Genomic DNA, 25,658 nt, shown 5'->3' with positions numbered 1-25,658 from the left:
CGGCACAAGAAAGGGTATACAAAATAGATTTTTTAGTGTGTTTTAAAAATGATGTCTTGAAGGTGGTGGCCATCATTAGCGATACACTCTTTGAGATGATTTCTGAATTCTCGCATAACTTGCATGGCCATTTGAAAGGGAATAGCAGGGATTTCCTGGGGATTTCGTGAGGGCTTCAAGGTTTTGAGGTTGGTGTGTGTATAGCTTTGTTATGAGACAAGAAGACAAGAAGAAATCAGACGAACGTGAGGGCCACCCATGCAGGGAGATCAGCTTCCCCAGAAACATCTCCCGCAAAACTAGCCTGGGGTCCTTAAATATACTAAACTAGACATTAAACCTGTTACAATAACGGGCTCTAGAACAGTAGTGCATAAACATTAGTAGGAACAGTCTATATTAAATGGCAAGGGACCTTGTATGTAGCTGTAATATACGTCACTGTATTGTGTGCCTTTAATTTTTTCTCTCAGTAATACTGGTTTGTATTTCCGTAAAATGCCTGTAATTTTGTATGACAGTAATACAGTGGAACCTCAGCTCACGACCATAATTTGTTCCAAAACTCTGGTTGTAACCCGATTTGGTCGTGAACCGAAGCAATTTCCCCCATAGGATTGTATGTTACATGTATGTGTGTGTGTGTGTGTGTGTGTGTGTGTGTGTGTGTGCGTCCCGCGCGCGCCTGTGTGTGTGTGTGTGTGTTTGTCTGTCGCGTGGGCGCCTGTGTGTGTGTGTGTTTGTCTGTCGTGCACGTGCCTGTGTGTGTGTGTCTGTCTCTCATGCGCCTATGTGTGTGTCTGCACAGGGAATGCACAGGAAGAGACTGAACACGTGCCGTGTGACCCCGCGCATGCGCACTTCACCAGAAGACACACACACGGACACACACACACGGACACTGGACGCACACAGGGCTTTTATTAAAGAGGATGATACTTAAAATGGGAATCTGCCAGTCCATAGCCTAAAAGTGAACTGAACTTTTCTTCTGAAAACCATTCATGACCGACTTTTCCCATACGATTTTTGATTCATTATATTTGCATTAAAGAATAATAATTAGCATGTTGAGGAGCCATTTATTATAATTACTGAATGATCCCCACATGCCCATCTATTGATAATCACCCAGGGTATGTTACATATGTGTTCAGAATTCAAAACCAAATGTTTGTTTAGCTTACATTTGTAAATAGTGGGTGGAGAGATTTTTATAGGTAGTCCTTTGTAGAATTTTATTTCAGGAACAGAAGTCTGCATGTTTCACTAGTAAAAACTATAATTCAGCAAATCAGCATATATTACATACACTGTATATAAAGTATATTTAAACAAAAAATGATACTGTACACCGTGCATACTATCATAACTTGATCACTGAGCCTCTTTTAATTGCTACTAATAACACTTGCAGCAAACATTTATGAACAGTAGTTGTACACTAAGGGTTTGCTTCAGGTTTTCTCTTTATTTGGGATATAAAAAAAATAGCGATGATGTCATGTCACAACATACACAGCACATGATTAACACACTACTTACATTACTTTGCATTTAAAATAGATTGCTTTTAAAATGTTGAAGAAACTTTAGTCCAATTCAGTTTTTGAGAATAAGTTAGTTAAGTGGACCCTTGTAACAGTTTTAATTCAAGATTTTGTTACCAAAATGCTGTTTTTTCCCTAATCACTATATCATGCCATACGATGGACGGTTGTAGTACCCAGTTGTTTTTGCCAAACATTTCTAGAGAGTTAAGTATTAGTTCTCTGCTGCCTCGTACAAGAAAAAAAAAAAAATAAGCATGTATGGGTGAATAAGCCAGCATATTCCGTGCAGTGAAAATGTCATACACCATCTCCACCCCCTACACTGTCCACTAGCCAAGTCTCAATTAGAAGGTTCACTTGTTGACTTATACTATAATTTATTCATGTCCTTTAAATGTACTACTTTTTATTGTGCTCATGTATGCAAATGACATATGATTTAATTATTTCTACACTGCACTGCAGCTGGAAATCTATGTCAGCACCGACTATATATTCAGCGCAGAGCGCTATACAAATATAAACTGGATTGAACTACACTGCAGGAGATTACTTATTATAATGACGCTGCTGCTTTAACACTAGAATTACCAGAGCCTACGAAAAAACTCGTAGATCCGGCCCACCTTAAATCCGTTCGCACCTCTCCGTCATCTTTTGTTCTGTTAAGGAACCCTTTTGTTTTCTCAGGTCCCCAAGAATCCATGAAATCAAATGTCATTCTTGGACATCAATTCAAACATGGAGTATGCAACAAATAAAAAGTACCATTTTTGGGTGGAGTACTCCTGTAATATCTGCTACTCTAATTTTGATTATTCAAGTCTAATGTATTTGAAATGTGGACATAAAGCATGTACTAGTTTCATTAACTGTGCATTGCAACATTTTTGTTTGACCCTTCCTTTCATGGGATTTAGTCTTTTTCTAGATTTTCGCTGTTTCTTCCACTATACTGAGTACCTACTGATCATCAGACTATACAGTACATTTCATGGGTGCAACTGGCTTTTGCATCGCTTCCAGTAAATGTACATTTCAGTAAAAAAAAAAACAGTTGGTAATATTTACACTTCTGCTTTAATTTTTTAGATTTCAGTGCCTCACTGTTTAATTTTTTAATCACTTGTTTTTGATAACTAAATTTTGCTTTCTTGACCAAATTACTATGTTTGGCTTTGTTGGACAATGATAATGCATATACAGAATGCCACACCTTTCAAAGATAACCTTGAGGCTTCAAAATTTTGTTTCCTAAGATTCACAGTGTTAATTCCAAATTGATTTATTAGTTACATTTCAAACCAAATTATTTTGATGATTTAACTACAACTTTATTGTAATCTTTTACAGTACCTGCTTGTTGCAGTAGATCTAGATGTTGGTGTCTATGTAACATAAGATTTTCAACTTACCCAACATACTTGTAACCACTGTATGCCAAGATGTCAAACGTTGTAAGGTCTGTGTGCACTGTGACTAAATAGAGGCATAGAAGAAGAGCTAAAACTTCAATGATAATCCAGACAAGAGCGGTACTTGCACACATACCAAGCACCTCTGGTGAAAACCTGCCAAAAAAGAAATTTGAAGTTATAAAAGATTTTCTGCAGAATAAAGCCTTACCTTAAAAACGTTCAACTAGCATTAGTCAAGATCTATTGTTTTAACATCTCTTTTGGAGGGTATTATATTTTCACAATACTATAATACATTAAATGTATCATTCATCATTGTTGAATTTGATTACAGTGTTCTCAAACTCAGTTACCAAAAGGCTACAGTGGCTCTCCCATCCCATATATATTTCTATATAGAGTGCTCAGTTCAGACATGGAAAAACAAGAGGCCAAATTAACAAAAATGGTAGTTAATAGAGGGCGGCACGGTGGCACAGTGGGTAGCACTGCTGCCTCGCAGTTAGGAGACCTGGGTTTGCTTCCCGGGTCCTCCCTGCGTGGAGTTTGCATGTTCTCCCAGTGTCTGCATGGGTTTCCTCCGGGCGCTCCGGCTTCCTCCCACATTACAAAGACATGCAGGTTAGGTGGATTGGCGATTCTAAATTGGCCCTAGTGTGTGCTTGGTGTGTGGGTGTGTTTGTGTGTGTCCTGCAGTGTGTTGGCACCCTGCCCGGGATTGGTTCCTGCCTTGTGCCCTGTGTTGGCTGGGATTGGCTCCAGCAGACCCCCGTGACCCTGTATTCGGATTCAGCGGGTTAGAAAATGGATGGATGGATGGAAAATAGAAATGTACATGACAATACAGTAAGTATAATTAATATTGCCTTAGTGTAAAACTTTGTAACAATCTGTAAGACACAATATCTGAAGAAGATATTTAGGTAAAATTTTCAATTTTTTTACCTCATGAAATTTTTCTGTCATTTCTTGTAAAAATTCTGTCTGAGTTTGGCAACAGTTTGCCTTGTTCAGGAATCTCTACAACCTTGACAGCAACATCTGGAAAACTTCTAACTCTTCATAATGCAACATATAACTGACCGTGGCTGAATGCTGGTTCTGGCAAGTAAATGCCAACATTTTCTAGGGTTTGCTCTTCTGAGTCTTTCTCTTTTAGCGTTTTTCTTTTTTTTTTATTCTTATTAATTTTATTACAATCTATACATAGCAATCAAGTTTTACAAAAAAAAAGAATAATGTTAAGAACAGATCGATCCTCACCCCTGAGAGAGAGAGAGCAAGCCAAACGGTGTAAAATTTAAGGCTTGTAAACATACCTAAATTAATAAATTCTCTGTGCTTTATAAACTTATTTTAAAATATTACTGATTAGATCCCGCCATGTTTTGAAAAAAGTCTGCATGGATCCTCTAACTGAGTATTTGATTTTTCCAATTTCAAATAATATAACACATCGGTTTTCCACTGACTTAAAAGAGGAGAGTTTGGGTTCTTCCAGTTTATTAGAATAAGTCTGCGTGCCAACAGTGTAATGAATGCAATCACAATTTGTTTGTCTTCTCCACTTTAAACCCCTCTGGAAGAACCCCAAACACAGCTGTTAATGGGTTAGGAGGGATTGTGAGTCCAAGGCTGTCTGAGAGGTAATTAAAAATTTTTGTCCAGAATAATGTTAATTTGGTGCAGGCCCAGAACATGTGACCTAGTGAGGCTGGGGCTTGGTTGCAACGTCGCAGGTTGGATCATGCCCTGGAAACATTTTGGAGAGTTTTAGTCGAGACAGATGTGCTCGATATATAATTTTGAGTTGTATAATTGTATGCTTCGCATATGGAGCTCGAGTGAATTCTCTGCATTGCTACTTTCCACTCCTTTTCTGATATATTAATTGAGAGATCTTTTTCCCAGTGTCCTCTTGGATCTTTGAAAGGAAGGGATTGTAAAATGATTTTATATATTGTAGAGATGGAGTCTAATCCTTGAAATTGAGCAATATTTTTTTCCAGCATGGATGAGGGTGCAAGATGAGGAAAATCTGGAAGGTTCTGTTTAACAAAGTTCCTGATTTGAAGATAGTGAAAGAAATGTGTAGCTGGAATGTTAAATTTGGAATGTAATTGTTCATAGGATGCAAAGACGTTGTCTATATAAAGATCTCTAAGCAAGTTAATTCCAAATTTTTCCAGATATTAAAACTGCATATGTTTGTGAAGGTTGAAAGAGGTGGTTCTCTTGCAGGGTGCCACAGAAAGAAGCTTCTCCGTCTTAAAATGCTTTCTACATTGGTTCCAGATTCTAAGTGAGTGGAGCACAATTGGGTTATTAGTGTATTGCCGATAACGTGTGTTTATTGGAGCAGAGCAAGGAATACAAAGAAGTACTGCAGGATTTTACTTCTATTGCGGTCCATGCCTGTGTATGTTCTTCTATTTGTGTCCAGGTTCTTATCGCCTGTATATTTGCGCCCAGTAATAAAACTGGAAGTTAGGTAGAGCCATGCCGCCTTCTGCCTTTTGTCTTTGTAGGGTCGCTCTTTTGATGCGTGGATGTTTTGAATTCCAAATAAATGAGGTTATTGTTGAATCTAATTGCTTAAAGAATGATTTATTAATGTATATTGGGATGTTTTGAAATAAAAAGGAGCTTAGGAAGAATATTCATCTTAACAGTGTTAATTCTTCCAGCTAGTGTGAGATGAAGGGTTGACCATCTATGCAAGTCTTGTTTAATTTTTTCCATGCAGACGACAAAATTTTGTTGATAAAGAGCTTTATGTTTACTTGTGATGTTTACCCGAGGTATTTAAACTGTTCTGCAATGATAAAAGGAAGGGTGTCTAATCTAATATTATATGCTTGAGAATTCACTGGAAAGAGTACACTTTTATTCAGATTAATTCTGAGACCAGAGAGCTTTTGAAATTCTGTGAGTGCTGCTAAGACTGCAGGCACAGAATTTTCTGGGTCCGATATATACAGTACCATGTCATCTGCATATAATGAGATTTTCTGTTCCAGTCCTTCTCTGCTAATCCCCTTTATCTGATCAGTATTTCGACAATGTATTGCCAGTGGTTCAATGGCAATTGCAAACAGCAGCGCTGACAAGGGGCATCCTTGTCTAGTGCCACGTTCTAGTTTAAAGTAGTCTGAGCAAATGTTATTGATGCAAACTGAAGCTTCTGGGTTAGTATACAGTAATTTAATCCATGCACAAATGTTCGGGCCAAACCCAAACTTCTCCAATGTAGTAAAAGGTATTTCCATTCAATCATGTCGAATGCTTTTTCTGCATCCAATGATAATAATATTTCTGGGGTGTTTGATTTAGTTGGTGAGTATATTACATTAAACAGGTGTCGAAGATTTGAAGATAAGTGTCGGCCCCTAATAAATCCAGTTTGGTCTTGTGATATTACGAGGGAGCACTTTCTCCATCCTTCTAGCTATGATTTTAGAGAGTATTTTAACGTCGTTATTCAGAAGTGAAATTGGTCTGTATGATGCACATTGTAATAAGTCCTTATTTTGTTTTGGAAAGACAGTGATTAGTGCTTGGTGAAAGGTTTGTGGAAGAGATTGGTTATCTCTGGCTTCTGTAAATGTTGCTAATAGGAGGGGAGCTAGCTGAGCGGAGAATTTCTTTATAGCATCTAGTAATTCTGATAATGCCAGAGGTTTATCAAGTTCCTCCACACTAAAAGCGTCAATTTGTGGTATCTGTAATGCATCCAGAAATGCATTAGATTGTGTATTGTCTTCTTTAAACTCAGTAGTATATAGGGATTTATAGTAGTCTCTGAAAGTGTAAATTATATTTTTGTGTTCGATGATTTTATCTCCGTTCGTGTTAGTGATTACGAGATTTGCTATGCATATCTTGCTTGTGAATTTGTTGCGCTAAAAGCTTATTAGCTTTCTCTCCATGTTCATAGTAATGATGTCTGGATTTGTAAATTAGATGTTCAGTTTCTTTAGTTGTCAAGAGGTTTAATTCTGAATGTAGAGCCTGCCTCCTCTTATGTAGAGTCTCGCTTGGTAGTCTGGCATGTTCTTCATCTATTTTAGTAATTTCGCTTTTTATCTCTGCTACTTTCTTCGCTTTGGATTTATTTCTGTGGGAAAGATATGAGATATCTGTCCTCTTAAGAAGGCCTTAAGAGTTTCCCAGAGTATTCCTGCAGAGATCTCAGGGGATGTATTTGTCTCTAGAAAGAATTTGATTTGTTTGGATATAAATTCAGTACAATTCTCGTCAGCTAATAGAAGCGGGTTGAGGCGCCATTTGCGGGGTGAGTGTATGGGGCTTAGTAATTTCAGCTCCAAGATCATAGGTGCATGGTCCGAAATAACAATAGTATCGTATTTACAAGATTTAATCTTAGGCAAGAAGTTATTATCTATAAAGAAGTAATCAATCCTTGAGTAGCAATGATGTACTGGTGAGTAGAAAGAATATGTTCTTGAATTTGGGTTTAAAAACCTCCAGGGATCTGATAAGTTGTGATCAGTTATAAACTTTGTAATTATCTTTGCGGTGTTAGTTGCTGTTCCCCCTGTGGAGGAAGTCTTATCTAAAAGTGGATTTAAAACACAATTAAAGTCCCCAGCCATTATAACTTTATGAGTGTTCAGATTGGGAATGGATGCAAATAAATTTTGTATAAATTCCTTATCATCAACATTAGGTGCATAAACATTTATCAAAATCATTTTACAGTTAGATAAGTCTCCCATGACCATTACATATCTCCCTTCAGGATCCAGTACTACATCTGATGCTACAAATGGTACTGTTCTATGTATGAGAATTCCCACCCCTCTAGTTTTCTTTGTAAAACTAGAATGGAACATTTGGCCAGTCCAGTCTTTTTGCAGCCGGAACTGATCCTTGCTTAGTAAGTGGGTTTCCTGTAAAAATACTATTTTAGCATTTAGACCTGTTAGGTGAGAAAGTACTTTCTTTCTCTTTAATTCGTGATTCAGGCCTTTAACATTCCAGCTTATGAAGTTAACTGTCCCATCATGGAGACACTGATTCTGAGTTTTTGATGTCATTTTATAGTCTTAACTGGAAGTGAAATAGTTTAGGTCTTAATTTCCTATTTCCCCAAGAGTTGTTGCCATGCAGCATATTATTACGTTGATAGTTATAATTATAAAGATTGAGATGATAGATTAGGTATAGATCAATCCTGCTCTCTTTCTCTTCCCCCCTTAACCCCCCACCCTCCCTTTTTGCCTACCCAAGTGAGGCTAAAACCCACTTCATGCAGTCCCAGTCCTCTGACATACCCAGAGACAGAGCACGTCCAAAGCAAAACAAGCCCCCATGCAGTGGCGCTTTAGGGTTAAAAGATAGAAATATCTGTTACCAATATAGTCTTTAAAAGAGAAAAAAAAGAGAAAAAAGAGGAAAAGAAAAAAAAAAAAATTTTGCACTTAAAATATATATATAGTCTACAGCAATTTTAGTGCATTAAGATGATACCCCCAGATAATAAACCCAGGTGATGGTGTTAAAGATGTGTCCAAAATAAGTATAACAAGTCTTAATGCATGTCTTAATGTCTTAGTAATAAGCATTAGCAAGTCTTAATGCAGTAATAGCAATAACAGTAAACCAAGGGTATGATATTGAACAGTCTCATTTAGGGTACACATGAAATAATTAGAAAAGAAAATGAGAAAAAAAAAAAAAAAAAAAAAAAGGAGGAAAAGTAATTAAGCACAATAAAACAAACATATAGCGCCCTAGTAATACTAAGTAATAATAAGAATATATGAGAATATATGCTGATAAAAAACCCGTATTTTAAAACGAATAGATCAGACAGTAGATTATTAATCCTAGCATTATCATTTACCGCCATGACTCACTATTATGTATCAGAATAGTCCCGGGATCAGCTTTCTTAATTCATTTTCTGCTCCTTCCTTGCTAGTGAAGACATAGAAATGACCTTGCCATTCCACTTTCAGTTTTGCCGGATACAGGAGGCTGTATTTGACACTGGCTTGCCGGCCGCTGTTTAATATTATAGAAGGCTGCGTTTAATAGCTGTTGCTGGAGAGAAGTCAGGGAAGATACAAATGTGGTTATTTTCCTATATAATATCTTCCTTGTTTCTGAGGAGTGCGATCACCTCTAGCTTAAATGATAATTGTTCAAAACGAACTATAAAAGATCTTGGTCGGGGTCTGACGGTGTTTGATCCGCGTACGCGGTAAGCCGCTGCTATCTCAGATTCTGCTTTAAAGTCGCCCCCGATTATTTTAGAAAAAAGTTCAGCTGCGAATTTCACAGGGTTTGAACTTTTTCGATTCTCCGGCAGACCTTCAATTCTGACATTATACCTTCTACTCCCATCTTCTAAAGCAGCCAGTCTGTCTCCAAGTTTTTCTCTGAGTTTTTTACATTCGGAACTGACATTTACTGCTCTTTCCTCGGCACTGGCAGCTAAATGTTCGGCCATTTCGATCCGATTCGTGAATGTCTCCTTAAGATGCTCCAATTGAGTTTTTCTGAATGCGCTCTTCAATTTTACCCAGCACCTGTCGAAGCTCGAGTTGTACCTCTTGACGCAGCCTTTCATTTGCCTGTTGGAATTCCTGTCGCAGCCATTCATTGGCCTGTTTCATCTCCCGTTTCAATTCCTGTTTCAGTCTCTCAAGTGCCTTTGCCGTTGCTTTCTCATTAGCCATCTCGCTTTTCTTTATATCTTGCGTGAGCTCAGCGAGCAACACTTTCAGTTCAGATAGCTCAATTGTGCCTTCTTGTACTGTAGATGAAGCAGCAGACTTTGCTGAAGCCGGTGTCCCCGCTGCTCCAGGCTCGCGTAATTGCGTAACTGAAGCCGCGGACTTCCCGGCCCTTTCCAGTTTCAGGTAATCTTCTCCAATCGGCGAGCTATCCACATCTGCACTCATGATCGCAACTTCGCTCCCCTTTTCGCTTTCAGCCGGCGACGATGTAGCGGACCGTGGTCCCGAGGAGTCTGTGCTTTCGCCCATCTGATCCAGGTCTGTCTCTGATAGGCCGTATCTTGAACTGGGGCTTGCTGATCGCAGCTTGGATGTAGCTTTAGTTTTCGATTCTTTCGAACCCCCCTTCTTGCTGGCCATGTTTATATGTGCTTACATATACTGTAGCAGTCCCTGTCGGGTTGAATAAATACAGGATCTCTCAGAATAATAAGCAAATAATATGAAAAATAGCACCACTGCTAGCGGAGCTCCACTTCAGACGTCCATCTCTCGCATCGGACGAGACCAAAAACGCGTTTTTCTGACAGTCATTTTCTTTTTCTTCAATCGATCTATTTGCTCGTATTTTTCTTTGTCTTTCAGCATTTCTTTTGTTGATGTTTACTTGTTGAGCTGACCGTTCTTCCAGGAGATGTTGCTTATATAGGATTTGATTGTCTGTGTCTTTTGTCCTACTTGACGTGTCCTTTTTTTGGGTGGCATGTTGTTAGTAGATACGTCCGTAATATTTTCTCCTACAGTAATACTGGCTTGTATGTGGCTGTAATATGCATCCTTTAATATGTCTTTAATTTTCTCTCGCAATAATACTGGTTTGTATTTCCATAAAATGCCTGTAATTTTCTCTGACAGTAATACTGGCTTTGATGTCCGTAATATGACTAATTTTCTGTCACAACAGTGGGCAATCAGCAGAGTGTCCCCAGCAACTGATGTAATGTGTGGTGTGCTGCTTATAATCGTGCCTGTGGCGTCTCCCCAGCAGGTACTGTGCAGTTCCCCAGCAAGTATTTTAATCTGTGGGGGCGTGCAACTGATTATTTTGTGTGGCGTCTCCCCAACAACGGATTTTATGTGCGCTGCCGCGACTACCCAATCAGCACTCTCCACAGCAATGGTGTCCTTTATATCTTATCATGCGCGGCCGTTCACTGTGTGCCCAGCTTCCAGTGTGTGTGCGCCCACATGCCAAGCGAACACTGGACGCACACAAGGGTTTTATTAAAGAGGATGTCTTTATTTGCAACTTAGGCGAAGCAATGTAATATTAGTATTTCATTTGTGAGAAACATTCATGTTTACCCCCCTAGGTCTAAGTCAGGATAGTGAATTTTATGACAGGGTTGGGGGGAGTGCCTCAAACAAGTTTGGCAAATGTTTCTCTGCAGGGCTCTCTCAGTCAACACCCACAGGAAAGTAAGACTGCCTAGCTGGCAAGCTTCACCTTAACATATGGTTTTGTGGGCGGTTGTGAAGGCATTCTCTGCCCCATTGGTCTGAAGTATGGAATTGGCTTGTATCAGAAGCCTTTAAGTACCATGATGCCCTGTTGGCTGTAGGGGTTGGACAGAAAGCCTATACACTTGCTTGCTTTACCTCTCTCTCTCTCTCTCTCAATGATGAAGGAGCATCTCACACACCATGAACTGAAAAGGACAACACAATGAAGAGCACAGCTCGGCAGCCATATTGAGACAGGCATGAGGCCTGTTCTGAAGAAAGCTGACCAAAAATGATGCCTTAACTACAGACATTTTAAGTAACTACAAGTCTGTGTGCCGCCTAAAACTACACATCAGCATTTTATCAGGTTGTATGGTTACCAGTATTCACTTGTAATTTGCATATTGTTATTACTTATGAATATTAATCAATAATACATTATTTAAAGTGTAACTTAACTCCTGCTTGTCTTTTACTACACCTAATTGCCCGAGGTTATAAATGTAGAAAGTAAGGTGAGGAGAAGTTATACGGGAGAATACCTTATAAGCAGTGGTAAGTCTTTTGAGATTTGAGGCATTCTGATAAAGGCTACATATTATTAATACAAAAGGAGAAAGTAGAGTAATATATTGCAAGACAAAACATTATGATACTTTGGAAATGCGCAATCGTGCTGAACTGCCATTACAGAGTTATGTAATTTGTCTGACTGTGATTCCTAGTCATGTATTTTATTATGGTATCTTCAAGGTTACAAGATCTAGCAACTGCAAATGTTAAATTTGACATCGTCTCTGACTAGAAGTCATATAATGTTAAGCCGGTTTAAGTACAAGGAACTGAGCTGCACAGAGGACAATGATGCTTCTGTAGGATGAATATAATAAAACTGTCAATAGTGTAGAAGGTGATGAGAACAGAATGAAGAATGGACAAGCATATGCAGCTCAGATGTAGACACAAAGATTTTGTAACTATGACTATTTATCTAAAAATGGAAAAAAAGTAAATAAAAGAAATCAATATTGAACATAAAGATGGTATCACAGCTGAGTCTGTTTCCTCTGGTAAAATGTTTTAACCTAATTTAACAAACAACAAAAAAAAATAATACAACTTAGCCATGTTGCAATCAACCAAAAACAAAGAACCACAATATATAGTGAGATAGATATAATAAACATGCTTTAGTAGGCTGTACTTTATTATTTCAAAATTCTTATTGCATACCTTTATACTGTACATTAAGCCTATTGTAATGATACTTGCTATAAAAGGTAAAATATAAAGACGGACTGGCTAATCAATGGTAAGTACCAGCTCTGAATATGACAGAAGAGGCAGAGGTACTTGGTAAAGGAAATGTATGCATTCATCAATCTGTGGTAAGTTACCTTTTCTGAATTCCTAAAGCCATTCCTGCAAGGAGTATATATGTGATAAATGCCATAGCTACAATAAAAGATAAGAAATTAAAAGTTAATGAATTGATCATAAACATTTCAACAAACAGCACTAAAATGACTAAATATTAAACACTATATTTTAAAAAAATATTACATTTTTAAATTAGCAAAAGAATTAAAAAGAAAATGTTGCAAGTTGTTTATCTTTAATTCAATCTAATTTAATGTTTATGGAATAAGCGAGACTAAAATTCACTTTGTATGCCAATCAATCATTTTATCATCCTGGGCATTTTAATATCTATTACTTACATGGAATGTAAAGATCGGGTGCATTGACATCATGTTTTGGAGTCATCGGAGAATCTCTGTGGTACCGCACCTCCCAGTTCTATTAGTATAAGAAAATGAAAACAAATCAGAGGAGACAATTCAGCTATTAATTCCATTTGATTAGCCAATAATCAACTTAACAGTTCAGCCAGTCATACTTATATAAAAAAAAAACCTACTAGGGTTTCCACATTACTTGCTAGTTCCATATTCTTATGTCCCTTAATGTGAAGAAAACTGAAATCCTGAGAATCTTTAAATCAGACTAAGTTGGTACAAAGACTTCTCTGTACAAAAATAAAGATCCATTACTTCAGCCTGTCACAGCAGGACAAGCTATGAAAGCTAAAGATCCAATTTGTTATTCTTCTCTGTGTATTTTCTAATAGTAAGAAATTTAACTTAATAGTACTTTTCAAGGCACCAAAGAAACTGTACACATCTGAATACAAAATAAAAAGCACCATAAATAGAAAACAAAAAGATACACACAAATAAATACTGACACAATAAGAACAAAAATACATATGTGATAATTCCATAATAATGAGACTGACAGTTAACTCATCAAAAATACTTGCTTAAAATGGGGAGCTGTCCTTTAAAATAGCAAAATTTAGGGGATACACATATACTTAAAGGAAATGCACTGAAGAGCTTGAACCAGTAACACTCAGTCACTTGTACAGCAAAGCCCAGAAGATGGGGGGAGAAAAAAGCAAATGGGACTCTGAGGAGCACAACAAATGAGAAAACATGCAACACTGAATGAGACTGAAAAGATAAATATGGCAGAGACTGTGAAGGGATTTAAAGATGAGTAAAACAATCTTGTATCTATAAAAATGTAACCAAGAGCCGCTGTAGTCATTCAAGTGTAGCGGTAATATGTTCCTAGGGTTTTGAATCAGTAATAATTGTGGCAGCTAAGTTTTGTACGTACTGTGGTCTTCTAATAGGCTATTTGCATACTCTTGTCAGGATTCCGTATCAGCCAGCTGCTGCACTTTTGGCTCTGACATCAAAACGGACTAGCTATGACGTTTTTCACCCAACTGCTTCAAGACTTGTGCAGACTTACGGTAAACGACACAAGTTTCATTATTCAAACATTGTGCCATATATCAGGAGTTAAAAAGGAGAAGGGCTTCAAACTATATGTTTCAAGCTACATCCACAATTATGAAGGTAAGATTTAGACATATTAAAAATTAAGGTCTATTATAAATTAACATGGGACAAACATGCAATTGCATTTGGTTTCTTTATAAAAAAAAATAAAAACAAAAAAACAGAATTTCAATAATTAGTCATTAAACAAGTGAATATGCATGTCAGCTTAACACTGCAATTGCACTGGACAGTTATATCAGCCAGGGATGAGTCACCAAAAGAATGAGCTGGCACTACATCTTCAAATCTTCAATAGCAGGAGCACCTGTAAAAAAATTCCAACTAGTGTGCCAAAAGGCAAGCCATCATTTTAAGAATAGTGAGCCATGTAAACAGCAGATAATCCAGCCATTTAAGCAATCAGTACCAATGCTGCAATACATACTAATATGAGCCGGCTGGACAATTTATAGTGTTACAATGTTTCATTGTAAGGGTCTCAATTTGTTTCCTCAGCTGGGGTATCTCCTCTCTGTTTTCATCAAGTGTTGGATTGAGAACTGCTGGATCCGGAGTCAAAGCGTAGTCATGGTCCTCGAGGATTTTATCATCCTCCTCCTTACCCAAGTGTGTCATCCTTCATCGGTCGCTTTCTCCTTTTCCAAACCATCAGTCTTGAAAGTTGAACAAAGTAATTGTTCCACTCAAACAACAAAAGAATTGTTCCTTCAACATTTGTTGCCCTTTCTCAGACGTTCGCTCACAAAAATCCTCTTTTTTAAAAATGCAGACTACAAACTCAGGTATGGGGACTAACCATAATGCTCTCTGTGAACAGCACTGATTCATTTGAATCAGGCTTCCACATCTTGGTTGTCCTTCTGGAAGGTTCTCCTCTCTCCACAGAAGACCTCTGGAGCTCTGACAGAGTGACCATCGGGTTCTTGGTCACCTCCCAGACTAAGGCCCTTCTCCTCTGATCGCTCAGTTTAGATGGCTGGCCAACTCTAGGAAGAGTCCTGGTGGTTTCGAACTTCTTCCACTTACGGATGATGGAGGCCACTGTGCTCATTGGGACCTTCAAAGCAGCAGAAATTTTTCTGTAACCTTCCCCAGATTTGCGCCTCGAGACAATCCTGTCTCGGGGGTCTACAGACAATTCCTTTGACTTCATGCTTGGTTTGTGCTCTGACATGAACTGTCAACTGTGGGACCTTATATAGACAGGTGTGTGCCTTTCCAAATCATGTCCAATCAACTGAATTTACCACAGGTGGACTCCAATTAAGCTGCAGAAATAATCTCAAGGATGATCAGGGGAAACAGGATGCACCTGAGCTCAATTTTGAGCTTCATGGCAAAGGCTGTGAATACTTATGTACATGTGAAAAACCTCAAGTCAACTTTTTTCACGTTGTCATTATGGGGTGTTGTGTGTAGAATTCTGAGGAAAAAAATGAATTTAATCCATTTTGGAATAAGTCTGTAACTGGAAGCTCGACATAAAGGTTCACAACAATGTTCAGCTGTAGAGCCATCTGCATGCTGAAACTTAAACTTCCTTTTCTCCGACATTTTTGCTACTAAACTAAAATCATATTTATGGAGAAAGGTGCCCAGAGGCTCCACCTAGCGGAACTGGAAGTCAGGGTAAGTAGATATCCTCCTGACATTGCGCTAATGATGATGCTAATGCTAGCCGTGCAGCGATAGGTTCGGACTTCCTGCTCCTCTGACATAGATTAAGCAGCTTCAAGAAATGAATGGGTGGACACTGCTATCAAGGATATAGATTTCTAAAGTACAGTATAGTGGGTAAGAAAGCCTCAGAGAAGCACTTACCCTGAATATAAAAACAATAAAACAATGGGTATGTACTGAGTAATTGTTTCAGTGTGTAAGGAGAGAAGCACGAATATTAATGACTGGGTTTTTTGGTTTAGCATCATCTACTAGACTACCCTGGAAAAACAGAGTGCTTCCTAGTAGCCTAAGCAGGAAGAGAGTGCTAATAGCAAATTTTCACTTGGTAGAGAACAGGAAAACTAAATACTTGCAATTCTAATAACATGTTACTGGTGTTAATTAACTAAATATTTTGAAGGTGATAATTTAATGTAATTTTTTAAGATGGTAAAAAAAAAAAAAAAACTAAAACAAAGACACAAACACAATAGTGGACTTGAACTGCCTCCTAAAAAGAGAGGAGTGTGCAATATGCAAATGTTAAAAGACAATATAAAGGGTTTTCCAAATTAATTATTCACTTTGAGAACACCAAGGAAGGTATGCTTGCAGGTCTAAAAAAAAATGTATGATTCTATGCCGATGGCTAAGAGCGAACTATGGTAGTCTACAAAAAAGTAGCAAGGCAATACCTTTTACAAGAAAAAATAGATATTATCATCAACTTTAGGAAATTAATTCAAGCTCACTCGATTTAGAAAACTATAACTGTGACCCAGCTGAGTAGCCAAGGACAGTTAGCAGTGAAAAGACGACATAAAGGAGCACAATGTGCACAAATTTCTCTAACAAGTCTCAAAATGATATTCTATATAAAGAAAGCGAAAAGAAGGCCATAACATTAACCTTAGTTTTAGTCACATGGTCTGGCATGATAAAAGTAACTTCTTCAAACCACCACCTCAGGAGTGTAACAAACATAACAGTGTTAAAAGATAAAAGAATGCAGCTGACCATGAACTGCTGATTAAAAACAATTTTTAAAAAGTACAAATTTCACAAGCAAACAAGAAATACTTCGGTTAGGTAAGCAAAAGAATATCAAAATGACAGTGTGTGGCTTGTCTAACAAGAATCAGAAGAGATGATAATATTGCGCATCATGAGAATGTTGGGTTTCAGAAGCAATGCCCTCCTCAGCAAAACAAAGCAAAAAAAGAAAAAGATTGCAACCGTTTCTCCTCCAAAAGAAATCTCTCTCCTATAATCAGCACTGACTCATTTCCCTATGGTTATATACAGTAGGCTCACATTGAGATTGTTATTTCAGAAGTACTTAACAAGGAGCACTTGCATAATGTTTAACAATTACAAATATTGCCTTGTTGGACAATGGAGAAACTACAAGGATCTCCTGTCCAAGAAAACACCAGCTGAACAGTTCACTGCCTGCAGACTTAAATTTATATTACTTTGGTATCTAGCTGTATTGAAATGTTTGGGTACACCTGGTAAACTGTATGTTTCATGAAATCTCTAAGAGAAAATAAGCTAACACATCTGCATAAAACAAATTTACACATGACAGATTTCTGCACATTTTAATGTACAGTAAAAAGAAAAGCAGTAAATGCAGAATGCCTGGGCACATTGTTGAAATGGTTCACCGACAAAAGCGCGATAGACATATGAACCCCCAACAAAACCGCGATGGACAAATAAGCGCCGACAAACCCTCTAACTGGTGTTCGACAAATGCGCGCTGACAAAATCGCCATGACAAAATCGCGAGAGAGGCCAAGAGAGTGGGACGCATACGTGCGCATTATGTACACATTATGTGCTAGGTTATAACTGTTATAACTGCTGATGGCATGCCGCAAACAAATAACTCAGTCGAGGGTTGGCACAACGCGTCGGATACAAAGCGGAATTACCAGCAGTCAGGCAGCCAGCAAGTCTAAATACGCTCAATTATCAAGACATCTTGCTGCAATTCTTCCTACATATGCAGGGCGTGATCTTAAGGACTATCTGCGTGCCGTGCTGATAGCATCTCATAATATTGACTTCTAAAATAAACATTATTATACATGCTTTAAACTAGTAATTCATATTTAATGAAACTTTCGAGATTTTGTCGGCGCGATTTGTAAAGCCACGTTTTAATCGGCGCTATTTTGTCGGCGCTCATATGTCTATCACGCTAATGTCGGGTCATAGATCATATAAATAAAAATCATCAACTGGCTCCATACATTAGCAGAAATTTAGTCTTCTTTTTTTTTTTTTTTTTTTTTTAAAATCTTGTAAGTCTCACAAGAAAGCTGTCAGGCACTCGCATTCACAGTAGGAGGTGTGTGAGATTTCCTGTGCTATGCTAGTTTAGCAGGAGTGCACTGTAGCTGAAGGCACGCAGCATGATCAGTGTTTGAATAGAAAGAACACAGATATATTTATAGCACCAGGTATGATGTCGCAGGTCAGCCTGCCCCATGCTACCGGGTCCTCCAGGGAGTCTCTTGAACCTGCCACCACCGATAACATACCCCAGGGATGAGCCTAACAAGTGAGGACACTCACACAAAGCAAGGGGTAGGTGCATAATGTGCTAAAGTGAATTTATTAAACAAAAAATGTCAATGTCCAAAACAATGCAGTGCTCCATCACTCAAATAAATAATCCATAAAAACATTGAAGGTGAAGGTTAAAAACAGCTCCAATAAATCATCCAATAAAAACAATGAAGTTTAAACCAGACACAGTTCATGAAGAAAATGACCCCAATGCTTCCTTCTCAAATCTGGCCTCTCCTCTTCTTATTCTATCTGGACGCTCAAGGAGAAGGAGGAGATGCCCACCGACAGGTGCAATAAACCTTCAGATCCCAGCCAAGGTCCCCATTACCCTGCCTTTGGCAATGCTGGGGCACAACGCTGTACCGTACATGTCTCCCGCTGACAGCACTCAGTAGGATTGCCCTTTCCACAGCCTCAAGACACACCCGATCACCTACCTCACTCATTTCAGCAGTGGCACTTTCTGTCTCTGCCTCCCTTTTCCCCCCTCTCTTCTTTTAACCTCCTTTGTGCTTCTCTTCTCTCGTTGGCCAGTCTATTAACTCTCACCTTTCTCTGTGCTGGCTACCCCTTGAACAACTCCATGGGCACAGTACGTCAGTTACATACTGCAGAAAGCTGATGAAGCAACAGAGATCCACCGCACCCTCATGTACAGGTGTGTCTCTCCCCAATTATTTCACCGTGATGCACATACAACCACGGAGATCGATCTGGCCATTCAATTATTTATTTAATTAAAAATTGGCCACTAAAACATTAAGGTGTGGACCCGCTATACCACACCAGGACACTGTGGTGCTCGCAGACTTGTGTAGCTCACCATTCTTAAATTAATCACTGACCATGGCTACATAAGTTGGAAACCTTTTGCCACTTTTAAAAGGCCTCCTGAAGCGGCTCATTTTGTGTGATGGAATGTCAGCTCATGCTGGTGGGCAATTAATCCCCACGCTAATGCAATTTTTCAGCGACATTACAACATTTTTTATTCACCACCCATTTTCCTACCCCGCTTATTCTGAGGAGGTTACAGGGAAGCTGGAGTCTATTGTTATAGAGTTACATTGTACATAACATCTGCAGCAACATTCAGGCCCTAAATTCTTGCAGCGGAGGATTTTGCTACTATGCACTACAATCTTTTTAAAGAGTGGTTTCCCAGATGTGTATTCTCATGTGAGAATCACATCTGGCACCACAAAACTAGGAAAAAAAAAACAAAAAGTCACTACCTGGAATTAAGTGATTCTGCCATTTTTTTGCTACCTCATTTGCTATCTCTGCTTTTTTAAAAAGCACTATTACCCAAGAGAACAAAAATAAATCTACATTGAAGGATAAGTTCAATATTTTTCATGTCAAACTTATTTCTTCACTCTAATTTTTGTTTTACAGCTAAGCATTTTCTACAAATTAAAAATTACAGCGCCAGTCCAAATTCACACTCGATCTGACGCTGTTCGTTTTCAAATAATACTGCATTAGTGCGATGATGTTTTCACATCTATTGTTTCTTTCTTTAAGGTGTGTATTAGAAACCACAGCATAGAGAGAAGTGTGTTCATTGTAACAGGTACACATGTTGTAAATGTAGGAAGGACAATCCTTGCGTGTGGGTGAACTGTTAACATTTGAATCTGTTGATTGCATATAGTGCTGAAGTTACTGCTCTGTACTATTCTTTCCTCTGCATGTCCTGGAGTACCAAAGAAACAGCTCCTTACAGCAACTTGGAGACTGGCAAGATCGGGGTTGAAACATGCGGTCACTGATTACAAACCGCAAGATGTTATGCGAATGAATATGAATAATGTTGCATCCGTGCCACAAAGTTTTCCGAAATGTATTATACAGGTCATAAAATGAATATTTCCAAATATCATAAATACCTTTGACATTATAGACCATAAGGTGCATACTAATTCAGCATGAGCAGGAACACTCAATAAAACTAAATAAATAAAAAAATTTAAAAAAAAATCAAGTGATGGTGAGATACAAAAAAGGCAGATTCGTCAGCGTTTGAGTGTCAGCTTTAATCCCTTAGGATGAGAGAATATCCAGTTCCATTGTCTCAAAGAACCACTCACATCTCCAGTTATTTCCAGTTTCAAATAAAGACTAACAGCGTCAGATCCCGATAGTATGCATCATGATCGTGATTTAGAGAGAATAAAAGTGGGAAAAAAAAAACGGTAACTTTGACAAGTCCTATAAATGTACACCATGTGTTACAGATGCAAACCAAGTGTATGTGTGTACTGTATAATATTAACAATAACAGCAGCTCACTACTGAAAACGGCAAATATAGGAGCGAGTTGGAATCAAACCGGGGACTCTTGATTACAAGTCAGCCAATCTTACCGTTACGCCACGGAAGCTGCTGTCTTTCACTTGAACCTTTTGTAAAAGTTCTTACTTGATCTTTGGACTTCAGGCTTCATACATTATACAGTTTATGCATACATTTTGTCATTTACTACCAAAATATGAAAAACGTTTCTGTTTTAAAAATGTGTTTATACAGATTACTGTAGAAACGGAACACACATGAAATGCGTGTGTTCCAAATAACGATCTATTTCCACTCTAAAACTCCACTTTACTCCCAGATCAATCAAGGCATGAGCTGGGAGAAGTTCGTGCACGTTCTAAGTCCGTGGGGGGATGGAATAGCCGGCTGCTTGCAGCTTGTCTTTATCGGCACATTTAGAGGACAAAAGACGCTGGCAGAGAGGTGCAAACGGATTTAAGGTGGGCCAGATCTACAAGTTTTTTCTTAGACTCAGGTAATTCTAGTGTTAAGGAGTAATTACTGGAACATGACCTAACAGGACATTTTACTGTGCACATTACCAAACATTTGAAATATAAAATCTAACAGGAAATGTATATGGATAATGAACTAAGAGAACAAAAATATAAAATTCTTTTGCCATTGAAATTGCAAAACGCACTTCATTACAGATACTACAGATCCTGCTCTTTGCAAAAGATAATGTGCATCTGCTCTTGTTTTATCAGTGTTGTTTTAAGTTGCTCCTTCTATTGTTTTTGACTCTGTCCAACATGATACAACAAATCCAGTCAACTAAACAATAACAATGTGTGTACCACGGAACACTACTGTATAAACAGATACGTATCTATAGATCTGCACAGGTGGAGACATAGTAATACAAATCTACATACCTGATGTGTGTAAGGAAACATTAAAAGGGCTAACTTTTTCACAACGTATTTGGTGTCAACTGCAAAGAAATACTTGAGTTTGTTGATTGACATGAATCTGTTGATCTGAAAGAAAAGGGAAAAAAACGTTTTTAAAGTACATCACAAATAGTTATTAAAGGTTCAGCATTTAAAAAAAAAAAAATAAAAATAAAAAATAAAAAATAATAAAAAAAAAAATCACACCTACAAATACTACATATTACCCTGGAACTATCTCATGCAAGTTTCCAAATTATTTTGCTCTCCTTCAATACAAGTCATTCAAGAACAGCCATCATTCTGTCAATTTTCACAATCTTTTTTCAAAATCTATCCTATTAGAGAAAGTTTGATGATCATGGCACCAAAATGAGATTTCATTAGGCCTGAAAGTCAGAATGTGCTTCCTCAGTTAACTCATACCAACAAAAGATTATTCAACTATTCATTACAAAGTTTTATTTCCTAATACTATTTGTTATTACTATCAAATAGACATTAATCTGCTGACTAATCCACAGATTAGGAAATTGTCAGTGGCTTTGACTTCCATTTAATGATACAGCAAATATAGACACAAAAAAAAAACACATTTTCCCTTGGGGATTAACAAAGTATATACAATTTAAAAAAAAATCTAAATATTAAAATCATCCAGTACTAACTTTATTCCATAATACAAATCACTGGAAGCCAAAGTCAACTTTGGATATATGACCAAAATTAATTGGGTCTTGACTCATTTTTATATTCATGGGTCATTTCCGATTTGCAGAATTTTATTTCTTTTATGTCCTACCTTTCTTGTTGTAACTTTTTATTTAACAACCAGTAATTGCGTACTGCATAAGAACTTGACTTGAGCATTCCTAGTTTTCATCCTCTTTCTCTTATGTTTAACATTTGTTTGCCCAGAGGTTGATGTGCTTGCTGCTTCCTGAGCAGCTCTTGTTTTCTCCACCCTAACGACCTGCTTCTTCTTTTCTTTTGTTAGTATCTCTTCACATTAAAACTGATTAAGGTAGTGTTTGTGTTGTAATTACTTAGTACATTTTCTTTAATTTTTCATTTAAACTGGCACTTAAGTCTTCAACCTGCCTCAAGAATTTTTTTTTTTTAATCTTAAATCAGAGTTGGGAAAGTGACAGTGAAGGGATGAGAACGGCGGCTGTACGCATGCGCCGAGAGATGATTCTACAATAAAATAAAAAGAGGAATAACCTTGGAGGTCAATCATCACCACGAAAGCGGACAGTAGACATCACATAGTATATGTGTGCCAAATTTCAAGTCAATAGGTGAAACGGTTTGTGAGCTACAGGTGATTTAAAATCCTGGACAGACAAACGAACAGCCACAGCAGCGCATTATATATAAAGATGGCTGGATACTAAATGTCATTTACTGCAATGGGCCTCTTTACGTGATCTGAACTAACTGAAATACACAATCAGCCAAGTCCTCTTTCCTGGGCATTTACCATCTACGTTGATATTCCTCTGTTATTTGTTCATGGTTCTCTACTAGCATTTTGTGTTTTAGTATTTTTTTTTTTTTTCTGTTTGTTGTTTCTTATTCTATTTCAGAACTTTGGGTTTCTTATATAAATCTATTATTTGGTGTTTAATGTCTGATATTAGTTTGTATCTAGTGTTACTAACTTTAACTTTTGCTGTGCTATTGTTACGTTTATACCTGTTCAAATATATGTGAAGTGATTTGAGCATGGGAAATGCACTGTATAAATAAAATCCATTATTAAAGATGCACATTTAACGTCAAAATCTGGTTTATAATGTTAGGAAGTATTAATCAATTTCCATGTAGCATTTACTCATATAAGAAATGAGAATGTAAATAAATGTAAAAGGTATTTTTGCGATCCTTAATTTGAATTCTAACGCCTTAGTTTTTTTTTTTTTTTTTTTACTATTCCTTTATTATGTATTTAGCACTTCCCTGCATTAAAATAACAATTCAGGGGAACCAAACAACTGACTATAAAAATGAAGATTATTTTTAAAATTATATTAAATGCTGATTTTATCATAATAGTTAATAGTACAGTTCATGATGCAGAATACAAAGACATTTTGGACAATTGTGTGCTTCCAACTTTGTGGCAACGGTTTGGAAACTGCTTTTTTCTGTTCAGCATAACTGCACTCCTGTGCTCAAAGAAAACTCCATAAAGACAAGGTCTGACGAGTTTGGTGTGGAGCAACTCGAGTGACTTTCACACAGCCCCGACCTCAACATGACCGAATGTTTGTTGGATGAGCTGGAAGCTGAGTGTGACCTCGTAGATGCTCTTTCGGCAGAATGACTACAAATTGCCACATACACACTCCAAAACCTTGTGGAAAGCCTTCCCAAGAGAGTGTGTAGGCTGTTATATTCGCAAGGGGTGGGGCAAAGATAAATTTAGAATTGTTCAAGTTGAAGTTTTTATATTCATTTGTCATTTGGAACGGTGTTCTAAAGTAAAATATATATTATAAATTTTAAAGGTTAACTCCCTTGCTCTCGCATTTTATAATGGAGCTAATGAGTACAGTAGTTACAAAGTGAAAAAAACCTTAAAACTTACCAAATGCGTGGACTTTGAAGTAACAAAGGAAATGATTCCCTTGAGGTAAGATATACTGTATTTCTTCCATGCTTGCCTATAGCTATATTGTGCCTAATACGGTATCCCACTTTTGCTTCTGTTTCTGTTTTGCTTCTGAACCACCGGTTGGGAATCACTGCATTATGAGAATGACAGCAGTAGGCAAGATTTTTGTATATATATAAAAAAAAACACAAAAAAAAAAAACCCTGAAATAGGCCTCTGAATAGTGAAATAATAAGTGTCCATCCATCCATCATCCAACCCGCTATATCCTAACTACAGGGTCACGGGCTCCGCTGGAGCCAATTCCAGCCAACACAGGGCACAAGGCAGGAACAAATCCCTGGGCAGGGCGCACACACACACACACCAAGCACACTCTAGGGACAATTTAGGATCGCCAATGCACCTAAACCTGCATGTCTTTGGGTTGTGGGAGGAAACCGGAGCACCTGGAGGAAACCCATGGGAAGAACATGCAAACTCCACGCAGGGAGGACCCGGGAAGCGAGCCCAGGTCTCCTAACTGCGAAGCAGCAGCGTTACCACTGCGCCACCGTGCCAACCATCACAAAAGTGAAACATTTGAATTTTTTTTTGTCAAGTTGTCTACAGATGAGAGACGGCAATTCACATCTTGGCTTCGACATTTAAGATGGTGAAAAACAGAGCTTGGCAATTACTTTCTAAAGAGAATCCATACCCATGGCTCTGAAGGTGGGCACGGAGGAAGATGAGCAGCAAAGTGAAGCAGACTGCTGGTCACCTTTTACAATGGCCAAATCTCACAAAAATGTTTTGCTGTTTGCTTTTATCTTTCCTAAAGTGACATGAATATGCAGAATTACAATATACTAACAATCTCAAATCTGGATAAATACTCAACAACATTTCTGGTTAGAAAAAATGATGTATTCAGTAAGTTTTAATGCTTTTTTTCCAACATTAGGATCCTGGTACCCATTAGCTGCATTATAAAACGAAAGAGTCAGCTAGGTTTGTTAAAATTTATCAACTATGTTTCACTTTATAATGCAATTTCAAGTGGAAAATTAATACATACAATGATTTTTTTAAGAAGTAACTTCAACTTAAAAAATAATAAAACAAATCCTTTTATGCCCTTGGCTTTTTGTCATAAAGGTGTGATGGTCAGATGTCCACAAATGTTTACCTATATAATGTACACAAGTCTAAGAAATGCACTTCTGCTCATTATGTTGATTGTATAATTGGAAAATGCAAATTTTTACGGTTACATCATATATTAGGGCACTTTAACCTACTGATAGGATTACATTTACATATATGCATACGTGCTAAAAGACAGAGTAGAATCCATGGGGTAAAATTTCTTGTAGCACTGAAGACGTATAAATGAAACGTTAATTAAATGTGTATTTACTTGTTTATGAGTTTGGCAAGAAGACACTGAATGAAAAAAGTTAAAAGGTTTGTTACCTGCGCCATCAGACATGGCAAATGGAGCTTTAAGACAATTTTAATCAGATTTAGTATGTA

At 37.7% G+C, this 25,658-nt stretch overlaps 1 protein-coding gene across 2 annotated transcripts in view; it reads right to left on the bottom strand.

Moving 5' to 3' along the window:
* Positions 1-25,658, bottom strand: part of yif1a (Yip1 interacting factor homolog A (S. cerevisiae)) — a 40,456-nt gene that overhangs the window by 6,884 nt on the left and 7,914 nt on the right. For both annotated transcript variants that reach the window (XM_039768628.1, XM_039768627.1), the window contains exons 3-6: positions 21,503-21,607; positions 12,906-12,984; positions 12,582-12,639; positions 2,969-3,124 (exon numbers count right to left, since the gene is read on the bottom strand). In XM_039768628.1, the coding sequence (XP_039624562.1) occupies positions 2,969-3,124; positions 12,582-12,639; positions 12,906-12,984; positions 21,503-21,607 (398 nt within the window). The remainder of the gene's footprint in view (positions 1-2,968; positions 3,125-12,581; positions 12,640-12,905; positions 12,985-21,502; positions 21,608-25,658) is intronic.

Source organism: Polypterus senegalus, chromosome 11 (assembly GCF_016835505.1).
Source record: "Polypterus senegalus isolate Bchr_013 chromosome 11, ASM1683550v1, whole genome shotgun sequence".
Lineage (NCBI taxonomy): Eukaryota > Metazoa > Chordata > Cladistia > Polypteriformes > Polypteridae > Polypterus > Polypterus senegalus.
This window is presented reverse-complemented; position numbering and strand designations above follow the sequence as displayed.